Raw genomic sequence first — 27,022 nt, 5'->3', positions numbered from 1 at the left:
GCATCACATTTGCTGACCTCCCTGGTTAGCCAGGACTGCTGATAAATGATTGAAAGTGGCTTGGTCAGCACTTCTGCCAGCTCCCTCAGTACCCTTGTGTGGATCCCATCCAGCCCCATGGACTTGTGTGTGTAAGTGGTGTAGCAGGCTGCTAACCGTTTCCCTTGGATTATGGGGCCTTCATTCTGTTCCCCATCCCCATATTCTGGCTCAGGGGGCTGGGCACCCTGCGAGCAACTGGTCTTAGTATTAAAGACTGAGGCAAAGAGGGCGTTTAGTACCTCAGCTTTTTCCTCATCCTTTGTCACTATGTTGCCCCCTGCATCCAACAAAGGATGGAGATTCTCCTTAGCCCTCCTTTTGTTGCTAATGTATTTACAGAAACTTTTTTTTTTAATGGCAGTAGCCAGATTAAGTTCCAGTTGGCTTTGGCCCTTTTAACTTTCTCCCTACATAACGTCACAACATCCTTGTAGTCTTCCTGGGTTGCCTGCCCCTTCTTCCAAAGGTCATCAACTCTTTTTTTTTTTTTTTCCTCCTGTATTTTCTTGAGAGTCTGGAATGCTGTTTCACCAGTATTATGGTCTGCATTACAGTCTCTGCATCTGAATTAGTCTGGTTTATATTTCCTGTTTTCAGGTGAATGACATAACAAACTAGTAATTAATTGTTTCACTGGTGGAGGATTTTCTTTTTTGTGTGTGAAGAAACAACCAAAAAAGCCCCTTTAAAGTATAGGTGACTGTAAAGAAATATTTTGTTTGCAATCCTTTGTTTAGTCTGTTAGCCTTGAGAATGATGACAACAAACAAAAAGGAACTAATCAGTTTGCAGTGTGATTTGATATATTCATGGTATACTGTGAGATTGCAATCATGGGTAAAGCTGTCAAGAGATGAACAAAAAGGTAATGAATGTTAGTATAGAATTGGAATAGAATTCTTCCTCTGTTTTACCATAAACCAAAAACTCTGTCTTCTCATCTAATAAATCTTCATAAAGATGCCATTTGAGACTACAGAAAAAGAAGAATAGAGGGAAAAAACAGTTTTCAGGAATTATTTCATTTCACTGGAATCAAATAGCTTACATTTAAACAGGAGTTGTTATGTTGAAATGAAATCTTAATACTGAGACTGAATGCCCAGAGACTTGCAGAAAGGTTAATCCAGTGAAGCTTAGAGGGCAAGCCCTGAGACTGCTCTAGTTGGGAGGCATGTTTTACGTTTGCCTGCTACTAAGGTAACAAGCACAAGCTTCTGTGCCTTTGGACGCCAGTGTCCTTTTCCAGTGTAAGGTGCAATCCTTTAATGTTGCTCTTGCGTCTAGCATTTAAGTTTTATAACATAGGCCAAGCAGAAGAAAGAGCATGAGATAGGGGAGCTTCCAAATTAACTTGCTGAGGTGGGATAAGACTGTTTTAAACTGTGTTCAACACTGAGCAAGATGAAATTTATTCATGAATGCAGATGGTAAGAGAATACTGCAAAGCCTAGCATGCCAATGCATGCACAGTCAGCGTGAGTAGGTTCTTACTAGTGCCTCTGCATGGAATTACTGATGACCTGTGTTTGGTAATATTTGATATCTGGGCAGAGTGATCTGCTTAATGACTGTGGATTAGACAAAACTGGCTGAGAGTCCTTTGGAGCCCAAAGACCAACAGGATGTATCACCAGACTTGCATGGGAAAGCACTGAAGTAGTGAGATCAGCAAAACAAAATGAAGGCTGTGGAGGGTGTGACATTGAGACCTGGGTTAGATGAGCTTTGCTTCTAATCAACAATGCTAATTGCTCTCAATAAGATGCTTATAAATGGGAGACTGGGGTGTCTGAGTTGTGTTGCACAGCTGGTTTTTTCCATTGGGCCTAGAAAATATTTCTTAAACTAAATTTAAAGATAAAACTTAGCCAAAAGAAATAGAAGTACTTTCTTTACAGGAAGTACTTTTGACCTGCTGCTGCCAAACTGCTTTAATGAAGACAAGTCAGGAGCTTTCACTTGTTTCACGAGTGCATTCTTGCAGCTAGCTGTTGTGGTTTAACCCGGCAGGCAGCAAAACACCACACAGCTGTTCGCTCACTCTCCCCTGGCAGTGGGATGGGGTAGAGAACTGGAAAAAAGGTAAAACTCATGGGTTGAGGTGAATACAATTCAATAGGACAGAAAAGGAAGGGAAAATAATAATAATAATATTGGTCATAAAAGAATATACAAAACAAGTGATGCACAATGCAATTGCTCACCACCTACTGACCGATGCCCAGCTAGTTCCCAAGCAGCAGTCGTGCTCCCCCAGCCAAATTCCCCCAGTTATTTTTGTTCGGCATGATGTCATATGGTATGGAATATCCTTTTGGCCAGTTTGGGTCAGCTGTCCAGGCTGTTTCCCCTCCCAGCTTCTTGTGCACCTCCAGCTTCTTGTGCACCTCCAGCCTCCTCACTGGCAGGACAGTATGAGAAATTGAAAAGTCCGTAGTGTAAACACTGCTCAGCAACAACTAAAACATCAGTGTGTTATTAACATTATTCTCATCCTAAATCCAAAACACGGCACTGACCAGGTAGTAGGAAGAAAATTAACTCTATCCCAGCTGAAACCAGCACAGTAGCCCAATGTGGTTTTTTCTTGTGGTTTTGAGGTTTTTTTGGGGGGTTTAAATGGAGCTTTAGTTTTCCTTGGACTTGCTTTGAAGCTGTCTGTTTTCTTTATGAAATTTGAATTCAGAATACTTTCTCTCCTTAATGCAGGTTGCAGTACTACTTACTGCCTTTAAGAAACAACTGCAGCGTATTTACATACCTTTTTATTTCTCTTATTTTAGGTCTTAAGCATCCAAGTGAAGTGTTATCACGAAATCATTACTATAGGTTACAGAGTCTACCACTCATACGATTTACCATGGTTTAGATCCCTCAGCTGGTAAGTAGCAAGCAAGAACATCATTAAGTAAGGATGTGAAACTTAAATCTTCATGTTCTTCATATCCTGACATGGTGGAATGACAGCTTTGTAGGTCATGTGCGGATGTAAAACTTGACATGTCCCTAATACAGGATTCTGTAGTTGTCTTCCACCTGTGAACTTAGACAAGTCAGTTGGCCTTTTACTACTTCAATTTTTATCTTGTTATAAATATGTATATATGTACGTATATATCTATGCATGCATGCATGCTTTAAGTCATAACTGAGCATGTGTAAGCTGTCTAAAGATGCACATAGCCAAATAATCACCTGATATGTATTACCTGAACTGTTTGTGGTTTCTTTGGGTTTTTTGGTGTGTGGTTTTTTTTTTCCTGTGAATGTTAACTTTGCACAAGAAATAAATAGAACAGGTACCTTAAAGGCTCCTCTTCACACACACAGAGAATTAAAATAATAACATACAAGTTTTAAATCATTTCCAATCATGCACTTAACCACAAGACTGCATAAATATAGTGTTGGGGGATCTTCTGAAAGCCAAAAGATGAGATTAATTTTTCTGGCAAATCCTGGATACTTGTGACAATGTCCAGCTTATACAGGGCTGGGTTGAACTAGGGAAATAAACTCTCCTGAGTTATAGGAGAAAAAATAAAGGCTTTTGATTAGAGTCAGTGTTACAGGAAGGTGTTAGGCACATGTAGTCTCTAAGGTGCTTAAGGACATAATTCTTTAGACATGACCTATGTTGTGTTGGTTTTGTGTTGGGTTTGGTTTTTTTTAAGGAATTGAAATATCTAGGTTATTTCCTGTCTTGTCACATTGCTTCTTCACTTCTAGAAGCTACTTTATTGTGTAATCTGGTGGATTCCTGCTGTTGGCTCTTCTGTAAATGCTAATCAATTCCTCTCTGGTCACTCCTGGATTATCCAGGGGACTGATCTATTGTCTGCTTTATTCTGTGGCTTCTGGATCTACAGCTAGAGCAGACTCATACATGAATGATTCTGCAGTCTTGCCAAAACTTTTAGAGGAGGAAATATGCACTCTATCACCTAGTCTACTTCAGCAGTTGACCACTGTCACTGTCATATATGGAGTTCAAAAATCAATTCCTCTGCATTGCCACACTAGTTAACATCAAAGCTCCTTTCAGTCCAACATCTTGCCATTGAGACTAAATATTAAGACATTTCAATGAGATGAGAGAATCCTGTTAGTAGTCTGATCATCAACTGTTTGGCTTATTTAGAGATGTGAAGCCTTGCAAAGCGAGTGTTAACATCTGTTGGGGGAAGGAGTACGAGTACTGATTGCTCACTACTCAGAGGCTATCTGGAGATCCAGTCTTGAATCACAGATTTTTATCTTCTGTGGCTGACTTTGATAATAAGCTGAAGAGTATGTTGCCTGGAGAGGTGCATATCATAGTGATTTTGGTTTTGCTATTTATTGGTTTTGAGTGCTGCCTTGGCATTTGAGGATCCCATTGTGACGTAAGTTTAGAAAGCTGAGAACTGAATTTGTATGAAAACCTGTGACAGAATTACTTGCATACTGACTGTCTTGACTGAAAATAATTTCTTTGAATGTCCTTCAAAAAGAGATGGCTGAAGGTGACATTTCACCTCAGTTTAACCTTGGGTATGGACATACTCCCACAAAACTCATTTGAAAAAGTTGTAGTAATAGCTGCATTTACTAGTTAGTTGATGGATTTAACCCTGTAAAATTATTGCCCAGTCAAGAAGGCTAAAAGGCAAAGTGTATGGTGGAGTGGAGCAGGAGATGCAGTAGTAACTCTTTCAGATGAGAATCTTCAGGCCAGATGGCAAAAGTATAGTTATGTCCAGATCATCAAGCCCCATGTCAGATTCACTGTCCTATAACCTCAGAGGATTCATTATTCAAGTACCTTTTTTCCTGTTTGTAAGGCCAAAACCACAAACTACCTTTATTAGGATACAGGAGAAGAATATGTAGAATTGCTTGTGTCAATATCAATGATAGCAGATACTTGTTCTGTACTTTTAGAATATCTGAAAAGGACTTGTGTTCGGTGTGGAGTATTCAATACTGTAGTTAAGGATGAAATGAATTTTCCAACTCTTTCCGGCAAAATGTGTTTCTAATGTGGTTGCTTTAGAAGTAGTAAATTACAGAAATTGGCTTGTCAAGAAGACACCAACCCAGAAGTATAAAACTGGATTTATATTTTAATTTTATTTTGATCACATGTCTTTTCTACCCTTCTGTATCCTTTTGTATGGTGTTTTTTGTTGTGGTGTTTTGTTTATTTTGTTTTTAAGAATGGTACTTAAATATCTATTATCATGTTAAAATAACTGCTAGCTGTTGTGTGTTGTAGGTACTTTTTGCTGTGTGTGAACTACTTCTTTTATGGAGAGACTGTAGCTGACTACTTCGCTACATTTGTTCAGAGAAGAGAACAGCTTCAATTCCTAATTCGTTACCATAGATTTATATCTTTCACACTCTATTTAACAGGTGAGTGTAGGAAATTGCAAAAATGAAATAACTTTGTGCTGCATTTGTTTCTGTGCTTATTTATGTTAAAAAAAAATAATTGCTCCCCAGCTTTATGCACTTTCAGTTACTTTTTCCTCTTGATGTTTGAGGAAATTAGGTGTTCACAGTTCATTTTCCCTGTGAAAAGATGAATATAAATTTTGCATTCCCTGAGAAGAAGAAAGCAGCCTAAACAAGTAGATGATCTTGAGAAAGTTTAGCTAATAGCGCTCAAGAGAGGTTGGCATTATTGAATTTTGATCATTGAAGAACTGGGGCTCAGTACCTGAATACATGAATGCTATCTTGACAGTCTGTGGAGGTGACTTGTATGTGTAGTTGCTGTGCTGGGTTGATGTTTTATTGTGCAAGTGTTCTGCGAGGTCTACAGCAATAAGATTTACCAATATATTTTAAACTGATTTTTCAAGATGTTTGAGGCTTTATTTTGTCTGCAAGATATTCGGATGCTTGCCTCTTGGATAGATTTTCTTCCCTATCCGGAGAAAGACATTTTAAAAGCCTCTTCTCTAAGAAGAGGAGACATAAGCTGGCAGTCTTGTGGAGTATTGCGTTGTGAACATGTAAATATAGTCCACAGTGTTTTCAGCAGCGCAGTTAATATTACTTTAGCCTGAAATTAAATCAACTGAAGACTCAGGTTGACCTAAGGGACAGGAGACTGCTATGCTACAAATACTTGTAAAATATATTAAGAAACCTGATCTTCATGATGAACAGTAAGTCTGTCTAGTGTTGATTTTTTTTTTTCTAAACCAGATAAAAATTCTACTAGTGCTTAGGTCGCAAACTTGAAACCAATTTTGCAAGACTTGACCTTTTTCAGCTGGGTTTGGCTTGAGGAAACTAACTTAACTAGTGCGTTGAGACCACTGAAGGGTGGTGAGGGGAGAGATGAGACAAGCCAGTCATGAGCAAAAGCAGGAGGCAGAGCATAGGAGAGCCCCTTGGCGGCTCTTGCATTGGGATTGTGGGGTCACTGAGGGGCTGTCCCCAGGGTTAAGGGTCTTTTGAGGGCCTCTGGCCCCTGCCGGTGCAGGAAGCTGCCCTAGGGGAGAAGAGGTGCTCTGTTAGCCACCCAGAATGCTTCTTTGTCAGCTGAATTCTCCAGTGCCTGGACTTCATGCTTGCATTGTGTGCAGCCGCATGCCTGTCTGGGAGAAAGGGGCAAGCTGGTCTTTCCTTTCAATTATTTCTGTTAATTATTCAAAATCAGCTTGTTGACCTGGTTTTTGAGTGGTTTTTAAAGGTGACGGTCTCCTCCCCTAGAATTGATGTCTACGATAGGACCTTGTAAGTAATGGAATGGATGATTTTTACTCATGTTAACTGAATCTTGTGCTCTAATGGGAATAATTCTATATGTACACTTAACTGAATGCAAGCAAACACTCCTAGCAGCAGAGGCTTTAAAAGCTGCTTCAAGGGAAGAGAACTACTGGTATATCACAGTTCAGTATAATTAAATATAAGATGGTACAAACTACGCTTGCTTTGTTTTACAGGCTTCTGCATGTTTGTTTTGAGTTTAGTGAAGAAACATTATCGTCTGCAGTTTTACATGGTGTGTATTACCCACTTTGCTGTGGTCACTCGCGTTATGACGTCATGTTCCTATGTTCATAAAATAGCTTGGAAGAGGGTTGTGGAAAATGTGCTTAAACCAAAAGTAACATGAAATCAAGTGGTGTTGGGCTGTTCTGTACCTGCAGCTTATTATTATTATATCTTGGGATGTGGCCTTTCAGTCAATAGTAGCTGTCATTGATGAGGCCTTGTGCATACACAATGTGATGTGTTTCCCTTAGTGATAGGCTGATACGAAAGAGATTCCTGGAGAAAGGAGTGTGCATTTCCCTCCCAGGTCTGAAGTAAAATAGTATAACACGAGGAGTGGTTCTTGTGACTCAAGTGTTACTTTATAGATGACCCACTGAAGTACTGTGAAGGGAACTTGATCTTAACCCCTACGTGGAAGATTTATTCTGTGACACTTAACAGCAGTTCTGGTCTTCTGCTCTGCTATGTCTCAATAAATCATTAATCTATTAAAAGAAATCAGTGTTCTCATCTCTTGTATTTGACCATCTAATAAACAGCATAGTAGCTAATCAAGGGCATGGACCTTTTTCTTATATGTGTCTTATAGGTTGAAAACTAATTTTGTAACATTACAAGTAAAAAAGAAAAACAGAAACAAAAAACACACCACACCACCCCCCCCCCCCCAAAAGAACCCCTAACCCCCACCCAAACCAAAACAAACCCAAAAAACCCCACTGAGCTCCCCCATTTCTATATAGGAATGTTTAGAAGCAATGGTAAAACAGTCATGCAGTACAGCTCCTGTCTTTAAAGAACTTGAGCAGTCAGGGCATTGTGCAACCTTAAAGATTTCCTAAAGCTCTGGGTATGCAGTTAACCCTCCCGTTTCTACAGTGCTTTAGGTAGCACTTTACCATTGATGATCCCTAATTCTAGATTAGGACTTAGCTGATCCCTGCCTTAGCATGTAAAAAAAATATCTTTTACTCAAAAAAAATTTACCCTGTTTGTGGCAGAACTTGACTGACAGGGAGATGCAGCTTTTCTAGGAGGGGTGGTCTTTATCTTCCAATCTGAAAAAAAAGTTCCTCATCTTCAGATTGGCATGAGGTAAATATATTAATTTTCCATTATTTTTTTCCTATTTTCCCTTCTGGAAAGAAGGAAGGAAAGATGTGGTGTCAGTCATATGACTTGGTGCCTGCCCAGTAAACCTTAAGGTGTGACTACCTAAGAATTGCAGTAAAACAGAGGGAAGCATGCATCCACTGTGTGGCAACACAGTGTATGAACAGACAAGAAGAGTAGCCATTTGGTTTTAGGTGGTGTTCCAATATCACTGTACAAATATTAAAAATTTTGCTGCATAGATGCTTTAGTTAACCAGCAGGCAATATTTTCAAAAACCTTTAGTCAGTTCTTGCACCCCACCTTTCAGCCTTCATGAGTTGTCTCAACTGGAAGTAGACGCTGGCTGCCATAAGACACATGTGATAAGAGAATTGAAAAAGTAGGGCATTCCGAGTGTTAAATTACCCAGACATTTAGAGTGCCTGAATTTAGTGTTTCATCGAAAAACTACCAGTTCTTGTTTTTAAAGGTTTTGGAAAATAAAACCTATTATAGAGTCTTTACTGGTAAACTGGTTGGAAACCATTTTATTGTACATTGGTGCGACAGAATAAACACCAAGTGCATACAGTAATACTGAGGAAAATGACTGTTTAAATGACCATGTGCATAAAAATTAACTTTGTTTTCACTAATCCTGAGAATTTTCATGTTTCATAAGAGGACTGGTATTCTGTTATGAGAGATATCCACATCTGTGTAACATGACCCTTTCATGAGTAGTTCATTGCCATTTTATTGTTACAGTTCTAATATGTCTGTTATATGTATATACAGAATATCACATTGCTTACATTTCTTTGCTGCTTTCATGCTGAAGGTATATGTCTTACTAAATCAGATGTTAAACTGTACGCTAAAAAATTCTGGGTGAGGTAAGTGATAGGTAAACCTGTTAAAGTTTCAGTACTTGCTTCAGAAAGCCAGCTAACTTGTGATATACTGTATGCACACATCTCTTGCATTATCACTAGTACTGTTTTTTTCCTGTGAGCTCCTAAGTAGCTCCTCTACCTGACACGCCAGTATTTATCAAGGTGTACGGATCGGTGTTTTCACTAACTGTTGTATTGTTGCATTGTTGACAGTTCGCATGGACTCATGTCACTTTGCTGATCACTGTAACTCAATCTCATCTTGTCATCCAAAATCTCTTTGAAGGCATGATCTGGTAAGGGGACAGTAAGAAACTGATTTGTAACTCTATTGCATTGAAAGGTTTGTTCTTCTACATAGATCTGATTAGGGAATAATTGTGGGAACAGTTAAACCAACACAAGTTAAGGGAGCATTAATGTCTAGTTGGAAGGGGAATCAGAGTAATTGGGAGCAAGGAGCTGAAGGATACAGGAGAGGAAGCAGAAACCTCTAACTAGATTGGCAGCCACAAGTATAATAGTTCTGAACAACCACTTCATTCACCTGCAAGGAATAGGATTGCTCACATGCTTGATGAAATAGTTTCCATAGCATTTTGCTGAATGGGTGAATATCCAGCAATTCTTTTTTAATTACTTGGGAGCTTCAGGTTGTTCAGAGCAATTGAAGTTGGACCATTTAATTTGAAATCCCCAATCTGGCCACTTTCCCTGCCATCTTCCCAGTGTAGGTAACTTCAGATTACTTAAAATATTTTAAGAGTTTAAATCTTGGATGTTGTTGGGTCATCTTAATGCCCTATTTCCAGTGATATATTAAATTCTGGTGATGCAGTTAAACTTGATTACTTAAAACTGCTCCTCCAAGAGAGGGTGTGTTTTCCCACCCCCCACTTCTTTAGGGACAGGGTAAATTACAAGTTGAAAGAGAAGGAAGAAGCACATGGAAGAGGATTTGTGTTCTTCCAAGGACATAATACTGCATGTTCTCTTCTTTCTTCTCCTGATATATGCACAACCAGGGAGGCTATTGGAGAAAAGACGTGCTCACAGTTAGAAAGAAAAACCAAAGGCTTTGGCAAAGTTTGTATAAACAAATTATTTTCATAGTGATCATGTTCATGTGCCAAAAACTGAGCCTAGTTGCCTCGCTAGCCTACTATTTCTTATTTCCACTATTGCTAGGCAATTTGGCAGATGGTAAAAAAAAATTACTTTTAGGTTATTAATACACCCCTGCTTTGAAAAGGGAAAAAAAAAGTAGTTAACAGGCTTGAGTAACAATTTCAGATGCTGTCTGCATGCAAAGAACACTTAGAAAGCTAACACAGGCTGCTCCAAACTGACAAGAGGAATAAAAGGAAAACTTCTTTTAAAAAAAAATAGGTATAATTAAACCTTACAAGGAATTTGCTTCCTTTGACATTACCAATGACATTAACATGTCTATATCTGTTGATTTCTTCTTAACTCTGGTACCAGTCTTCAAGCCTGATAAGGAAAAAAACAGCCTGTTCACATTTTAAGCTCATGCAACAAATTGTATTGTAACTTAAAATAACATAGATCTGTAGTGGTCTTGATTGGGTGAAGACTAAAACCAGTATAGCTAAATATGCAACTCATGGGGGAATTAGGTAAACTTGTTATGAAACATAATTCCTTCTAAATACTACAGAAAAATTTCTCAGAAAGAAATGCCGCTGTTTCAATTTCTGTCCCGTGTTTATGTTTGGGCAGCTTTTCTTTTTCTCCATGAAACTCTTAATGTCTTTGTATAGGTTTCTGGTTCCGATTTCAAGTGTTATCTGCAATGATATTACTGCTTACATTTTTGGATTCTTCTTTGGCAGAACTCCATTAATTAAGGTATGTAGTTAGGCACTTCCTCACTAACAAGCTTTTACAATTCATAGCATTTTTGATACTTGTTCGAACACATATTAATGGAAAAATACTTTCTGCTGTACTGCATGATACACATCTTTGCTAAAAAAACAAATTGACTGTCCTGTTTCTGAAGAATTGTAAGTGGGAACTGGGATTGATGTGGATGTAATATTGACATTACAGTATAATACGGTTTGAGCCTGTTGCATCATCATTTATAATCGCCTCCTTTTTGGATTTCATATGCAGGTTGAACTTCATACTTACTGTACAGAAACTATAATTTGAAAGAAGCCACTAGGTCATATATACCTATTCCTTATCTGGTCTCCTTGACATAGCACTGAGAAGGACTCAAGTAGTAATCCTCTGATTTGGTACAATATGCAAGACCCCACAGAAAGCCATGAATTACTATTTTCATTATGTTGCCATGTTAACTTTTGGGTATTTAGTTGGTTCTGATATTAAACTGCTCCTAAATTGAAAACGTGATAGAAATTGATGAAGAAAATAGCATGCTATGCTGGTCTCTCTAGGCCTGCAGTTGTTTGCTGTATCAGTTTGCCAGTCTGTATGTAGGAAGACAGTGTCTCCTGAGGAGCGACCCCAGCAGTAGTTGTCTAACATGCAGGCTTCTGTTGCTATCTAAATATGCACTTGCTAGCAGAGGTCTTCAACAGAGCCACAGCATGCTCGTGCAGGTTTCAAAGTCTTCTGCTTGAAGGTGCTCAGCTGCTTAATCAGGGTCAGCTGTGGCCAGAGGCAGGCAGAGCCTCTGGGTGGCAGCTGCAGATGGGAAGGGAGCTCTCCATTCCCCCAAGCTGCCCAGTGGCACCAACCAAACTGTGGCACTTTCCCTCCTTGCCTGGGACTGGTCCTAGCCATACTCCTCTGTTTATCATGTTCAGTGGCTACAGCTGCTTGACATTCAGTATTTCACACATACCTTTGAAAAACCAAGTAGCAGCTTAATTTTCACAAAAAATTTTCGAGAAATAGAGGTAAAAAATGGTTCAGTGATGCAGCTGATGAGGGTAATGCTATCTCTTTTGTGCCTAGCTGTCTCCCAAGAAGACCTGGGAAGGGTTCATTGGAGGCTTCTTTTCCACAGTTGTATTTGGATTTATTGTAAGTAGCCAGAGGAATTTCCTTGTATAGATTGTCTTCAATTTCCTGTTTTTACTGTAAGTAAAACTACTGACAAATTTGGTCATCTCAAACTGCTGAAAGCCTAAGAGTTAGGGGAGTTTTGTCTAGAAAATTCTGCCAATTCGTAATTAGCTGGAAAGGCTAGGCAAAGCTTGCACCTCTCCTGAGTATGTTATATCGACCTTTTTGCTATTACTGTTACTATATCTGAAATTGTTTTATCTATTAGTTGCATCCCTATTTTGAAATTGAAGTTTATTGATAGCATTACTTATGCTTTGTAAAGTAGTACCTTTGTGTTACATACTTTATAATAACATCTCTCCTGAGTAGTTGTTCACACTGATATGCATGAAGATAATAACAGCATACAGTTATTGTTCTAATAAGTAATTTATCACCAGGGTCAGCAGAACTCACAACTGCCAAACTTGGTAGAAGCCATAGTTCAAGTTTGAATGAAGTGAACTGCAAAGAAACGATGAGTGGCTAACGTTCTGGTATGTTATAGTCCAGAAATGCCCAGTAGATATGAACCTGAAAGATATGAAAAGGAAAGCAGCTTGGGAAATCATCACTAAGTGCATTGAATGTCCGCATTTGTCTGCCTTGTTGAGGCATTCTCCAACTTAAACAGGCCGATTTTACTCCATTCTGGGTGTCTTTGTTATTAAAAAGATTTTCGTTATCCTCAGCTTGCGATGACCAAACCCTCCATTACAGTATGATTTTTGACTGTAACAACAAATACCTGTTTCAGGAGTCCTTGTTTTGCTTTTCAGTTTTCCTATTTTTTGGCTCAACATCAGTACTTTGTCTGCCCTGTGGAGTATAACAGTGAAACCAACAGATTTGTGACAGAGTGTGAACCTTCAGAGCTCTTTCAGATGAAGAAGTACTCTGTACCACCATTGCTTCAGGCTGTGTTGGGATGGGTAAGGAAAAACCAAGGCTTTGGTTGAAATTGAAATAATAATTCACAGCTTTAATGGTTTTCTTTTTAGAAAGATCTATGAATGCTGGTAAGGCTTGAAGGGTGAGAACTGAGTCAATACCCTGAGCATCTCTGTTGCTCAGAGCAGGGAGGTGGTCACCCAAGCAGAACTGAAACACATTGCTGGAGTCACCCAAGGAAACCCACCTGAGTTCTTCTGGTCTGTGTTTTCTTTGTGCTGGAAATGGATGTTACTTGAGCATTTTGCAGACAAACCTATTTTTGAAGAGTAACCTTTAAATATTTGTGGAAAGTGTGCAAAGGCTTGTTATGGCCTGATTTAGTAGTAAGCTTAAGTAATCTTGCAGAGCCTCTTTCCACTTTCAGCTAGTGTGTAACTGCTGTTAGGTTAGGATTGGGCTTGATCTTTCTTCACCACATAGCATCTTGTGTGTTAGTGCCATTACCTCCGTGCTGAGTGAAAAGGAGTACTGGTAATAGTTCCATGTAATGTAGTCACTGACCCTTTTCTGCACACCCAGCCTGCCAGTTCTTTTCAGTGAACTGTTGTATCCATGTCTGTCAGGAAACAGGTTGTCAATTATCCTACTATATGAAACAGTGCTTCTGAAGTCACGGGCTCCAGAGGCGCTCCAACAGGAACGGAATACCAAATAGAAACAGAGCAGTCTGTCATTACCTTTCTTTTAGGGCAAAGAGGAGGTGACTGGGATAAATGCAGAACAAGTGGCTTCTGCAATGCTCCCATCACCTGTGCAGTGGCTCAGCACAGAGAGTGAGTGCACAGCACTAGGGAAGGCAATGGGCTTTACCTGTGGTTACATGCGTGTAACACTGAAGAAGGATAATTGATGTGGTTACAGGAAGGAAGCACAAACTGGAAACTGTAGCAACCAAACCTAAAAGTAATTAATGGCTACAGTTGGTACTTAGAAAAGTAAGATTACATCTAGAAGGAGCTCTGATATTTTCTTACCAAATGAGCATACTGTTGCTTCAGGGACTGTGGGGTTGACTGCAAATTTAATACGGATTTTTCTGCACAAAAACATAATGTGACCTGAGCAGAGAGAAATCCTACTATGTCTAGCTATAATGTGTATTTAGGTAAAGGGCAAGGAGATGAGAACACCCAGCTCTGTGCCAGTCTTATAGAGAGCTATCAGTTAACCCTAAAAAGAGATCGTAGTTCCACATGCACTTCTGGTGTACCTCTGCCAGGCTTTATCAAGCCTTTTGAGGAGAGACTGGGTTTTAGCACTGTTCATAGAAAGACAGTTTGAATCTACTTGTTTGGGCAACAGCCTGTTTTCATTTTCCCTCTCTTACTCAATTCCTGATGTTTTCTCTCGCATAGCCATGATGTCACCATCATAGAAATATGACCAGATGTTATGTTTGGAAGACATTTTGCTTGGTGTCAAAGATGTTAAGCCTTGTGTTCTCCCAAGAAAATTGACATAATAATTCCAACTCATAAACTTTTCTGTCTGACCAACTGCTTGACCAACTGAATGGTTTAGCCAAAAAGAAAAATGTCTTAAGATAACTGCACAAAGTAGTCAAGAAGTTAACTGGTGTTGGCCAGCTGTGATGCAAATCAGAAACACAGGGTACAGGATGTTTCAGCTACAGATGGTGTTTATCAAGGCTTGCCAGGTGAGGTGTGCTCTGCTGTCAGGGATGAGGCCAGCGTGGTGTCCCTCAAAGGCTGGAACTTGTACCATTGACTTGAGAGGGCTCAAAGCTAAATTACAAAAAAAAACCAAAAAAACCCACAACAAAAAAAAACAAAAACCAAGCACCAAACCCCAAAACCACATAAACCAGAAAACCCAAACAAACCACAATCAAAAAAACCCAACAAACCCAAAATACCCCAATCAACAAAAAAACCCCCATCCTTTTTCTAATCTGTGTCAGGAAGGAAAACAAGTGCCTGTTGCCAGGAAAGTCTCTCATCTCTAAGAACTTGAACAGATCAAAACAAATTTCAAGTTTGTGAACAGGCTGAGGGGAACAATATCTGTTTAAATGCAAACCAAAAGGTATTAATAGTGGTAAACCTTCTACCTCCCATTATTGCCGTGTGTACACAGGGGTGACAGTGTGGTGGACTAGTGCAAAATTCATGTCTATCTTGTGAGAGCACTTGAAAGAATTGACAGTGAATTGTGTGAAGGTGACAAGTTTGTGGAGAGCATTAGGCCACTTACTAGAGCAATATGACGAATTTGTGAAAAGCTCCTTTGTTTACAGGAAATGGAGCTGGAAAAGCAGAGCCAGGAAAAACTAGTGTGTTGTATCGTACATTATGGAATTAGTAGTTATATTCCTTATGACCAACTAAGGGATTGGATGAAAACCACATCTTTTGTTGCTCTAGCAACCCTGAATACTTCATCCTGTTCACATGACCAGGCCTTTCAGCAGCTTTCCACAGTGTATCTACTTTTCCTTTCTTTACAGTATTACTTTGTATCAGAAAAACTGGAGTTTTGTGGAAATCTGCTTTGTAATGGCCCTATTTTAAAATATTTAAGCTCAAAATGCCTACAATAAAACATATTGAAATACAGTGACAATTATTTTTGCTTGTAGGAAACGGTGAATATGTACCCATTTCAGATGCACAGCATTGCACTGTCAACATTTGCCTCATTAATTGGGCCATTTGGAGGATTCTTTGCCAGTGGATTTAAAAGAGCTTTCAAAATCAAGGTGTGTGATGACTCCTGTTAGCTGGTTTTGTTCTGGTTTTCTCTTTGAATTAGATAAATTGGTGGGTTGGGTTTGTTTTTTAATTGTTCATTATAGTACCTAGTGTTTCTACTAAGGCACAATGATGTTTGAGCTGTTTTTTAGCATCAACAGCAGTACTTAGTTTTATCAGATATATGTATGTATTATTCTTAAAACTTTGCATAATCAACATGTGACTTTAGTGCTGGAGATCTAAGAATATACTGGGTTTATATTTTGGTTGATAATTACTCTTCCAAGTCATGTTACGGGAGTGGTTTAGACAAGCAAGATGTGAGATATTATGCTTGATGTGAAAGGCAAACTGTAGATGCCTGAGAAGCACCAACAGTGGTTTACCCTTCAGATTGCGGCTGGCTGTGTTTTACCAATAGTGTTTGTGCTGTACACAGATGCTGATGTGTCAGGTTCACCGAAGCACGAGATGTTTGGCTGCCTTTGCCAATACAGTGCCGCCTTGTAACAAGAGTGTGTATTGGCAAATGATGTGACATGCTAACCTCTGTTTATTGCAAGGTGCGCGCTGTCGCTTGTGGCAGTGTTGTCCCTGGCTGGTATTAAGTGGCAGCAGGAGTATGGGAAGAGGGCAGCCCCAAATTTTCTCCTGGCCTTCTTTATGTCTTGGTAGGACTGCTGTAATTCTTACTCTGTTGCTTGCTGTTCTTGTTTTTGTTCCCTATGTCCAGCAGTTTTGGCATGTGTCTTGCACAGAAGCATATAAACCTCTCTGTTTGTGCTGAACTCCCATACATGTTCTTGTACTTACCCCTTTCTCTTATGCGGGTCCAAGCAGCTTGCCCAGCACTTTGCTAGCTACAGCCTTGTGTGCTGTCATACCTGTAAGTCCAGGTAGCAAAAGACTGTTCATGTGAAGAAGGGCTTTTTGGGGAAAAAAATGCTTCTGAAAATCAGTGCTTATTCTTAAAGTAGAACACTAAAAAGTAGAATTTTTTTTTAATACTTCTGGGCCCCAAAGTGGTGAGCAAAGGACTGTCAGGAAGACAGGGATATTGTGGAATTGTTACTGAAAGCATCACATAGCTTAGGTTAGACATTCCATGCCTGCCCAGTGCTGGAGGGCTGGAGTGGCAGCAGCACAGTGCTGGCAGTCATCCCAGATGACTAAGGTCACAGTTTTCACCCGGTGAGTACACAAGTGAGCATGGATGGCAAAAAGGATATATGAGGGTAGTTTGACTGATAAAGCTGTTCTACAGACAAGATCAGGTAACACAAAGGTAGTGTATTGAGCTTTGTTTGCATCAGAAATGTGTTTTTTTTAAGTAGTGATAATTTTTTCATTACAGGGTTTTTTGATTCTGTTCAATATATTTATATTGTATGCACACGTTATTGTTTTATTGTTTTTAACTATAGTTACCAAGAACCCAGTGAAAAAAACAGCAGGTGGATGGGCAGTATGACTGTTCTGACTGTCACTGGCAAAGCCAGTGTTAGTGCAAACAGTCCTCAGGTTACTGCTTCTCTTGTAGCAAATACATATTCCCTGGTAAGTGCTTCAGCAACAGCTACCAGTAGAGGATAAAGCAATAGAGGTATTAAAGAGGAAGATTAGATTCTGCAGAGGCAAGAAATGACAGCCATTAGCTTAGGCTTGCTACAAAATGAAGTATGTATAGGCACTACATGCTCAGTAGTGGCAAACCTGCACCTGACCTACTGCTCTCCTCTTGTGTGATACTGTGGACAAGTTGCATCACCTCTTCTTTTTCTTCTCACCTCTTGACTCGCCTTTGCAGTTAAAAACTCCTTTAGCAAAGGAGGCTCTTGCTAACTTTTGGCTCAGTGCAGTAAAACCGTAGCTGAACTGCGGCCTTAATGTGCTGCTGTCAAGAAATACATCGTTAGTGTGTTTCATCGGAATCACTGACCATGATTTATTTCCCCCCCCCCCCCCCCCCCCCTCCCCGTCCTTCATACCCAAAAGGATTTTGCGGACACAATCCCTGGGCATGGTGGGATAATGGATCGCTTTGATTGTCAGTACTTGATGGCCACTTTCGTTCATGTCTATATCACCAGTTTCATAAGGTATGGGCTTTTCACAATATTAACTACTTAAGCTTGCATAGGAGCTGTACCACAGTTACTTCATACAAGTTATGTTCTGCACTGTTAGCATAGCGGAGATTGCAGGTTTATAAATGTGATTTATGCAATGATTTCAAATACAGAGCTGTTAAGAAAACATATGTCACTGCCTGGGATTTATGTCAGGTTCAAGCTATGCCTTAATGTTTCTGTGATTGCTGTTAAAGGTAACCTGTGCATCCTAAATACCAGAAAGCTTTTTGTCGCAGCCTCTTAGAAGTTTTACTAGAATTTACTGATTACAGGGAGGTATGAGGATAGGGTTTTGGGCAGGAGGCTTGCTGCAGCATCCTGCTTTCCCTGTGTTGCAAGACTGCAGTTATTCGTGTAAGTTTCAGTATTTCTGTTACTTGACTTGAGATTTTCTCTTTAAGATGAAAACACTATGGTTAAGGAGAGGAGACAACTTCTTAAATACTGCTCATCTTCCCTGAACCAAACCAGCTTTCAAGAAGAAATCATGGGAATGACAATTCTCTTACAGTCAGTCATTTTAGTTCCTGGGCCAGGGGGATTAAGGGGCTGTAGGTGTCCAAACTGATACATGCCCTTAGTTTTGTAAGTGCATATGGCTAAATAATTATTAGATACCTAATCAGCAACAGATTCTTTGTCTTGTATTCAGTCCATCTTAGAAGCAGACTGTAAAGAAGTGACTAGTTAAAAATGAGGCTGTTATTAGAAGACCTTGGTTTAATTTGTGATTTCCTTTACTGACTTGGCCACTTTCCATTTAGCTCAATAGTACACAGCTTATCTGGCCCCAGATACTAAACTAAAAAAGATCTGTTGATGAAAAATGTTGATTACAGTGCTTAAGGATGAATCAGTGAAGCATATTTGTCATAAGCCTTCTTAATATCCCCATTTGACAGCAAATATAAGAAATAATTTTTAGTTTCTGTTCAGATTGAACTAAGGAGTACGCTTTGCCAGTAATGCTCACCCATGCGTCCTGAGGAGGCAGACTGGGAGAAATCCATAACTTCGTGTCCCCCAAAAAGGGAAGGCATTGTTTGTGCAGCAAGAGGAAAATGGGAAGCTGTCAAAAAGTTTCTTTAGAGCTGCTGCTCACAAAAAAAGTTTCTTTTTTCATTGACAGGGGTCCAAATCCCAGCAAATTACTGAAACAGCTGTTGGTACTTCAGCCTGAGCAACAACTAAGTGTGTACAAAACCCTGAAATCTCACCTCGTCGAAAAAGGGATCCTGCAGCCATCTCTGAGAGGGTAGTTTGTCAAAGTGGAGGACTAGAAGAAACCTCCATTTACAAGAAGCCTGTGGAAAAGCATTGCAAATGTGCACATAGATAATAGCTAAAGGAAGAGTAGTTTGTGGTGTGGAAGAGGTGAATGTTTCCTGAAATGAATGTGAATTCTGTGACTTCCTATTAGGAGACAGAAAATCTCTTACTCCTAAAATAATTAAAGTGCTTGCAGAGTACATGTGCTGTATATTTTAGTTCCTGAAGTGGATGGCAGCAGTCTTCCTTCAGCACCCAGGCTGACAGGCTTTGTATTTAAAAAAAGAAGTAATAAAATTCACCATTAGTTTTTAACAAGTTATTTAATATTTTATACCTTAGCAATACTTTTTTGGTCTGCAGTGGTTACTGAAGTGTAAACAGGTGAGGCAGGTGGTCACTTTTCTGCAGCCCAGGGCTGAAATTACAATTGGCCAGAAAATACTTGATAGCCCTGTCAAAGAGGGCTGTATCAGACTACCTGTACTTACTAAATCACTATGAAGGTTAAACTTAGCTATGTTTTTTCTTAAACAGCTTTCTTATGAAACTATTTCATGCTTTCAAGAGGAAAGTACATTTACTGAAGTATAGCTGGGCTGTTTGGGCTGTGGAGCTGCTATTTTTTTGGTTGATGTTACACATTATAAACAAGCGTCAACATCCAAGAGTAGATACTACCTGAGAAAACGGGATTCTCCAACCCAGTAAACAGATTGGAGAGAATCTAGAGTTTAAGCCCTCGGTTTTCACAGCCTGTTCAGTGTCTGAAGACAGTAATTCAAGCCTTATTCCTTGTGCCTCTTAACTACCATGTAGAATGGGGGTATTTCCTTGTTTTTAAAAGCCCTTTGAGGTCCTGAGTAAAAAGTGAAGTTTAAGTGCTGTTTCATTAACCTGTTACTCAATGAAGGCAGAAACTTTTATCTCATGAATGTGCACAGTGCAAGACAGGATGCATGGTTCTTCTGATGTGTGGTATTATTCATTAAGAAGATCCTCAAGCAAGCTTGGGTAAACACATAGGTGTTTGAATGGAGAATTTTTATAGAAAGTCGCTATTCTGTAGACTTAGTGGGGCATATGAGGAAAGCTGTAATTCTCAATCCTAGCTGTTTTCTAACTTTTTTCATCACATGATGAAAAAAGTTAGAAATGATGCAAATAAAAATATAAACATTTTTTGAAATTACAAAAATCACTCCTATACAAACAGAAAGCACAAATGCCGATTTTGTTTTGGTATACTGTAACCTGTTACAATTTAATTTTTCCAACTAATTGTAAATAAGTTCCTCCTCGGGTGAACGTACTGAGGCCACATATATGTGTGTGTATATATACATATAAAATATTAAAAGGTATATGTACATATATATTAAAGGTGAAAATTTTAAATGGTTGGTGCTACTTGAGGACAAAACCATGAGGAAAATCACTAGGTTGGGGATAAGCTGTATCTGTAAAATTCAGACTGCTCTTTGTTGAGCACCATGCAGCTGAGACCACCGTGCACTCTGTTTTGCACTTAGGCCATGGTAGCGTGTGTACAGCTTGTGTATGGAAAAGCACCCCTGTACATGGCTATGAAGCAAAATCCAGGTCTAAAGTAATTCCTGTTGATGTCAGGTATTTGACAGAATTGAATTATGTCTGACCTGGAGATTGCAGTACTGTACTGTAGAAACACTCCAAGAGGTGAAAAATGTCGCCAGCTGCTTGTCTGTCAGCAGCTGTGCAACTTGGCTTATTAATTGGAGGTGGCTGAATTTCAGCCCTTCCACTGGAAGGGCATAGCCTGAGGTTAAAAGGTGGCACAACCAGGAAGTGGGACATGTGGAAATGTGCTTTAAAAAGAAGGGAAGGAAAAATGAAAAGGCGACCAAAGTAGCATACCTGGAAAACTAAATTTTACATGAGGCTTTGGTTATGTACAGGACTTTGGCAGATGCTTATGAAAAACCACAGCCGTATTGGAGCTGGTGTATCTTCATCCTGGGTATTTAAAAAAAAAAAAAAAAATTTAAAATTATATGTAGAATATAATGTATAGAAAGGTAATTGTTACTTTGGAAACTTGAACTTTTTAGTGTAATTTTATAGCATGTATAATAAGGAAGTAAAAATATATTTTAGCATTTAATACAACAGAGCATTTGAAATTAATTGCTATCTATTTGCACAATAGAAAGTTCAACACTGCAATTTGCTGTTCAATGTTAAAATGAAGAAGGGATCACTTGTGAACTCACTCATCAATTTTCTGCATAGAGTAATAGCTTTCTGCTGGCTTAGGCTTGGTGTAAATAAAGCTCAGCAGGACTTGTCACTGTGAAGTGACAACTACACTTGCTTACTATGAAGTGCATTTACCCCTCTTGTTAATTCTGTTAGTTCAAGCACTGCAACATGATCAACAGCAAAGTTTAACTTTTTACACTAGTGATTCTTTTCACTTGCACTTTTGCTCCAAGTTGCTATGATTACCCACTGAGCAAGAAAAAATGTATATTATGTAAATATTGTAAATTATAAGAGCATATGATGTGTGTTTTAGTTTGACTGTTTCAATCTTTCATTGAAGCAGGCATTGTAAGAAAAAAAAAAAATAAAACTGGGACAGAAATCCTCCTGTCTTGTATTTCCTATAGCATGCACAGTACAAGGAGATTTCTTAACAGGAATTTATATTCCTTCATATTATTCCTTAAAGTTATGTTCTTAATAGCAGAGCCTGCTATTAATTTCCTACATTTTGCCCCAAGACTTCAGGCCATCCCTGACAACTTGCAAGCAACTTTTTCAATGTGCCTCATCTCCAAAGACATGCAAACTTGTCATCTTTTCCAAAACATGCTCACTTCAACATCATGTGCTTTCCCCCTGAGTGGATGGTGTGGTGTACAATGCAGCCTGGCTACTGCAGTTACCCAGAGCTGACAGAATGGAAACGCAGCGCTTTCATTGCCCTCTGCAATTACTTCCTCACATGTAGGAAATGTGTAGAGGCCTGCGGCCTCTCCAGCACACCAGTGAGAGGCTGGAAGAGGCTGCCACAAGCATCAAGGCCTGATCCTGGCTCTCTTGGTTCTCGCCACGGTTCACCAGTAAAAGAGGCCGACAGCTCAGGCTAGACCGAACGACCAGAAGTGCTGTGAGTGTGGTGCTTGCTCAAGGGACGAGCTCAAATCGTTGGGGCACTTCCTGGGATGGCCAGGTGGGACTTTCTCTGGTGTCTGGGCCCCCGCTGTGTCACAAGGATGGCACAGCTGCTCCTGGCCACCACTCATCCCTCTCATGCCTACTCCAGGTATCTGCAAAGAAATGGCAGAGAGGGGAGGGTGCAGCAACACCAAAACTAAAGCTCCTGGTCAGGGAGGACTCAGTGACTCCTCTTCCCACCCTGCCACATTGTGCCTCTGGAAACATGCACAATGTTGCAGTTTTCTTGGTGTCAGGGGTTGGGAAATTTTCTTGTTTTGGAACCCCGCTTGCTGTTTGTTATTCCTGGGCCGCTGGCACAGGCCTGTGAGTATTCACTGTGTGGGGGGAAGATGGGGCAGCAGCTGGCAGCAGCCTCCCCCCTGCTTTCTTCTTCCTCCCCTTTAAAGTCTTGGATCTGAGGCCCTTCACCTCCTGCAGCATCAAACATGCCATGTAACAAATGCACCACATTTCTAAATTACAAAGACTGTAACATCTGCTAAACACCATCAGCAAATCATGTCTGTGCTGCTCACCTCCTTGGACTTTAGAAAACTACCGAGAAAGCACAGAGGGAACTTTCCTGTGGCCTGCATCCGCCTCCTGATGCTCTTTTGAGGAAAGGAAGGGGAAAGTTAGTGGGTTTTCTTCTGCTAGACAGATAACGTTTTGGACTGTTACTTGCACAGAAACAGGAAATTTTTGCCTTCAACAGACAAAGCCCTTTCAAGGCATGCTTGCTGAGGCAGTTGGAAGGAGCTGCTTTCAGGGATGCTAGTGTAGCAGTGGACTGGTCTGACAGCCAAAGCAATCCTTGTTTGTGCAGTTTCAGCAGAGCGAATTAGTGGCTTTTATTTTTGTTTTTATTTTTAAATGTTGACTTCAGTTCTCCTACATAACATTTAAGCCACACTGCGCAGAGCCCCTTTGTCCAGCTTGTACTAGAACCTGCACACAGCTAAGGTACAATTGCTCTTTCTATTGCTAATAGTTTCTCAGTTATAAAATGGTTATTCGATTCCATGGTTTAGCAATTTCATATTCCATAAACTTAGATGTAAGTCCTGTATCTGACAGGATTCCAGAAACAGGCGCTAATGTGTCACCTATAAACATAGAATCATAGAATCAGATTGGAAACGCTCTTGAGTTCATCAAGTCCAACCGTTAACAAATGTTGCCAAGTCCACCATTAATGTAGTGCAGCCACTATGATTTGTTCATTGCACGCACATTGCACCCTGACTTCCCAATATTAATGTTTGTTCTGTGGGTTACAGGGACATGTTTTGGTCTCTAAAGAAACAGGTGAGAATCATGGAATCATAGGACCATAGAATGGTTTGGGTTGGAAGGGACCTTAAAGATCATCTAGTTCCAACCCCCCTACCATGGGCAGGAACACCTGCCAATAGACCAGGTTGCTCAAAGCCCCATCCAACCTGGCTTTGAACACTTCCAGGGATGTGGGGCATCCACAGCTTCTCTGGGCAACCTGTTCCAGTGCCTCACCACCCTCATAGTGAAGAATGTCTTCCTAATATCTACATCTCCCCTCTTTCAGTTTAAAGCCATTACCCTTTGTCCTATCACTATATGCCCTTGTAAAAAGTCCCTCTCCAGCTTCCCCGTAGGCCCACTTCATGTACTGGAAGGCTGCTATAAGAAGGTCTCCCTGGAGCCTTCTCTCCTCCAGGCTGAACAACCCCAACTCTCTCAGCCTGTACTCAGAGAGGTGCTCCAGCTGTCCTCTGGACTTGCTCCAACAGGCCCATGTCCTTCTTATGCTGCAGCCCCCAGAGCTGGATGCAGTGCTCCAGGTGGGATCTCACAGGAGTGGAGTGGAGTGGCAGAATCACCTCCCTCAACCTGCTGGCCATGCTTCTTGTGATGCAGCCCCAGGATATGGTTGGCTTTTTGGACTGCAAATGGACATTGCTGGGTCATGTTGAGCGTCTCATGAACCAACACCCCCAAGTCCTTCTCCTCATGGCTGTTCTCAGTTCATTTTCTGCCCATCCTGTATTTGTACTTGGGGTTGCCCCAACCCACGTGCAGGACCTTGCACTTGGCGTTGTTGAACTTCATGAGGTTCACACAGGCCTGCCTCTCAAGCCTCTCACGGTCCCTTCAGATGACATCCCTTCCCTCCAGCATGTCAGCTGCACCACACAGCTTGGTGTCGGCAAGCTTGCTGAGGGTGCACTTGATCCCACTGTCCGTGTCACTGACAAAGATGTTAAACAGCACTGGTCTCAATACTGACCCCTGAGGAACACCACTCGTCACTGGTCTCCACGTGGACATCAAGCTGTTGACTGCAACGCTTTGAGTGTAACCATCCAGCCAATTCCTTAGCCACCAAGTGGTCCACCTGTCAAATCCATGTCTCTACAATTTAGAGACAAGGATGTCATGCAAGACAGTGTCAAATGCTTTGCACAAGTCCAGGTAGATTACGTCAGTCTTCTTTCATCAGAAAGGCTGGTATTATTAGGATTTCATTAGAAGAGACATATCCTTTGCAAGTGAGTATGAAAAGGCAACATTTTCTCATAGGGAGGCTAAAGTGTAAAGCTTCAGCCCAATGTAATTGCCAACAGTTCACTTGCACTTGCCTAAGTCGAGGTGCAATAGCAGCAGTTTTCTTCCTCAAGCAGTTGCTGCTCCCATGCAAAGCGACCGGGCCAGCTGCCCCAGCTCAGCAGGGACTCAAGTTTTGAGCTAATCCCACACACAGCTTTCAGAGCAAGAGGATAGCTTTTCACTTCTGCTGTTAGAACCCTGCTCTTTGATCACAGGAAATTAAATACTTGTGCTATCTAGCAGGAATCATGCACACCTCTAAAGAAAACATAGCAAGAGCTCTTATTGCCCAATAGTGGCTTATATTAACTACCTAACTGTGGCTAATCATTGAGGTTTGTATGTACTTGAAGGGCGTGTGTAGCTTTGTGTACTTTGACCTTGTTTCTGGTGTGACAAACTATCATACCCACCAAATGTAGCCTATCCCAGGACAATGAGAAGCAAGCTCTGCCAGACTGCATGCTGTGCCATCTCCAGCTGCAACAAAACAAGATTCTGGCTTCACATTCAGACGGAAACTCTGTAAAACTACAGGCCAGGTCCTTTCTTCCTGCAGCAACTAAGATGCAGGCAAGCCTCTGGGCAGTTGACTCATTTATTTTAAAGAAGAAAATCAGTGTGAAAAGCAACATGGCTGCATTTCTCTTAATTGTGCCTAATTGTGCACAACCTTTTCCTTGTACAGTGTCCTTCAGGCTAACTTTCAACCCCTGCACAACTGACACTAGTGATGCTTTGAGGTATCTCATCTACCACATTGCAATCCACCTGAAATTATACCTGAGCTCAGCAGACAGCATCCTACCTGCTGCCTGGTTTTCTCAGAAAGCTGCCCCAGAAAATTTAAGATCTGCCTGGGGAAGCCTGATCCCTCTCACTGCCTGTCTTGCAGAAGCCTTGTGTCAGCATGGGCCTGGTCATGAGCTGCCCACCTGTGCAGGGTCCCTAGAGAAGTCAGGGCTTTCCCTTGGTATGTATCTTCCTTAAGCCCCCACCTGGGTAGGTGACCAGGCTCTTAACCTGGCTGGACCTCAGCCTTCTAGTCAAGGAGCATAAACACCTTTTTTTTTTCTGGAACAGTTGTACCTGGGGAGCTCATAGCATACACCAGGCAGATTAACTTGGTTTGCCCATACTGGAGGAGAAAAACCTGTTTATCTTGAACACAGCCAGAGAGACCCACTCTAACAGATACGTAAGCAGTAGACAGAAGGGGTGAATCTGCCATTCCAGAGCAAGTCCTTGCCAGGACTGGTGTGATACTGTGAACACTGAGTTCATTCAGTGCACAGGTGGCAACACAAGGTAACCAGCAGGCACACTCCATCCCCTTGTGCCTTCTGCCCCTCTGTACAAGGCAACGTGCTGTGGTGGGGAGGAGAGGCTGAGCCTCGTGACACAGGGAGGCTCCTGGGTGGCACAGACGACAAGTAAGAGGGGATGGCTTGGGCTGAGCGGACATGAACCGGGGTCTCCATGCTGTGTGACCAGGCAGCAAGTCTCTCAAGGCACAATGGCTCTCGAGGCGATGGCTTCTCAGCCAGCTGACAGCAAACCTTCAGGACCTCCTGCCAAAGGATCTGCTAGATGCATAATATTTACACGGGTTTGAGGCAAGTCTGAACAACACTGAGGTTCGTTAAACAGATAACACCAGTATGTGGCCTGGGACGAGTTGATAATTACAGGAGGCCATAAGAGTACTTGGAGTAGCCTAAATACCTGCTCTGGCCTTATGCTTTTGTTGCCATCTGCTTGTGGTCAGTGTTGGACACAGGACTCTCAGGTGAACCTTTGGTTGGACCAAGTCCAGCCCTTTTTTTCATTGACCTTCTGTGCTGGTATTGGCTGGGATAGAGTTAATTTTCCTCTTAATAGCAAGTATGGGGCTGTGTTTTGACTTTGTGCTGAAATCACTGTTGATAACACAGGGATGTTTTAGTTCCTGCTGAGCAGGGCTTACACAGAGTCAAGGCCTTTTCTGCCCCTCACCCCACCCCACCAGTGAGCAGGCTGGGGGTGCACAAGGAGCCGGGAGGGGACACAGCTGGGACAGCTGATCCCAACTGACCCAAGG

The 27,022-nt window shown here is 41.0% G+C and overlaps 1 protein-coding gene across 1 annotated transcript in view; it reads left to right on the top strand.

Moving 5' to 3' along the window:
• The window catches only part of CDS1 (CDP-diacylglycerol synthase 1), a 36,377-nt gene extending 14,605 nt beyond the window's left edge, over positions 1–21,772 (top strand). The window contains exons 4-13 of the mRNA XM_064450333.1: positions 2,829–2,926; positions 5,303–5,442; positions 6,990–7,048; positions 9,249–9,331; positions 10,820–10,907; positions 11,991–12,059; positions 12,863–13,015; positions 15,637–15,756; positions 17,747–17,850; positions 19,013–21,772. Coding sequence (XP_064306403.1) covers positions 2,829–2,926; positions 5,303–5,442; positions 6,990–7,048; positions 9,249–9,331; positions 10,820–10,907; positions 11,991–12,059; positions 12,863–13,015; positions 15,637–15,756; positions 17,747–17,850; positions 19,013–19,142 — 1,044 coding nt within the window. The 3' untranslated portion in view covers positions 19,143–21,772. The remainder of the gene's footprint in view (positions 1–2,828; positions 2,927–5,302; positions 5,443–6,989; positions 7,049–9,248; positions 9,332–10,819; positions 10,908–11,990; positions 12,060–12,862; positions 13,016–15,636; positions 15,757–17,746; positions 17,851–19,012) is intronic.
• Positions 21,773–27,022: the final 5,250 nt, after the last annotated feature.

The sequence above is a fragment of the Phalacrocorax carbo genome, chromosome 4 (assembly GCF_963921805.1).
Source record: "Phalacrocorax carbo chromosome 4, bPhaCar2.1, whole genome shotgun sequence".
Taxonomy (NCBI): domain Eukaryota; kingdom Metazoa; phylum Chordata; class Aves; order Suliformes; family Phalacrocoracidae; genus Phalacrocorax; species Phalacrocorax carbo.
Note: the sequence above shows the minus strand (reverse complement) of the source record. Positions and strands in the feature narration are given on the sequence as shown.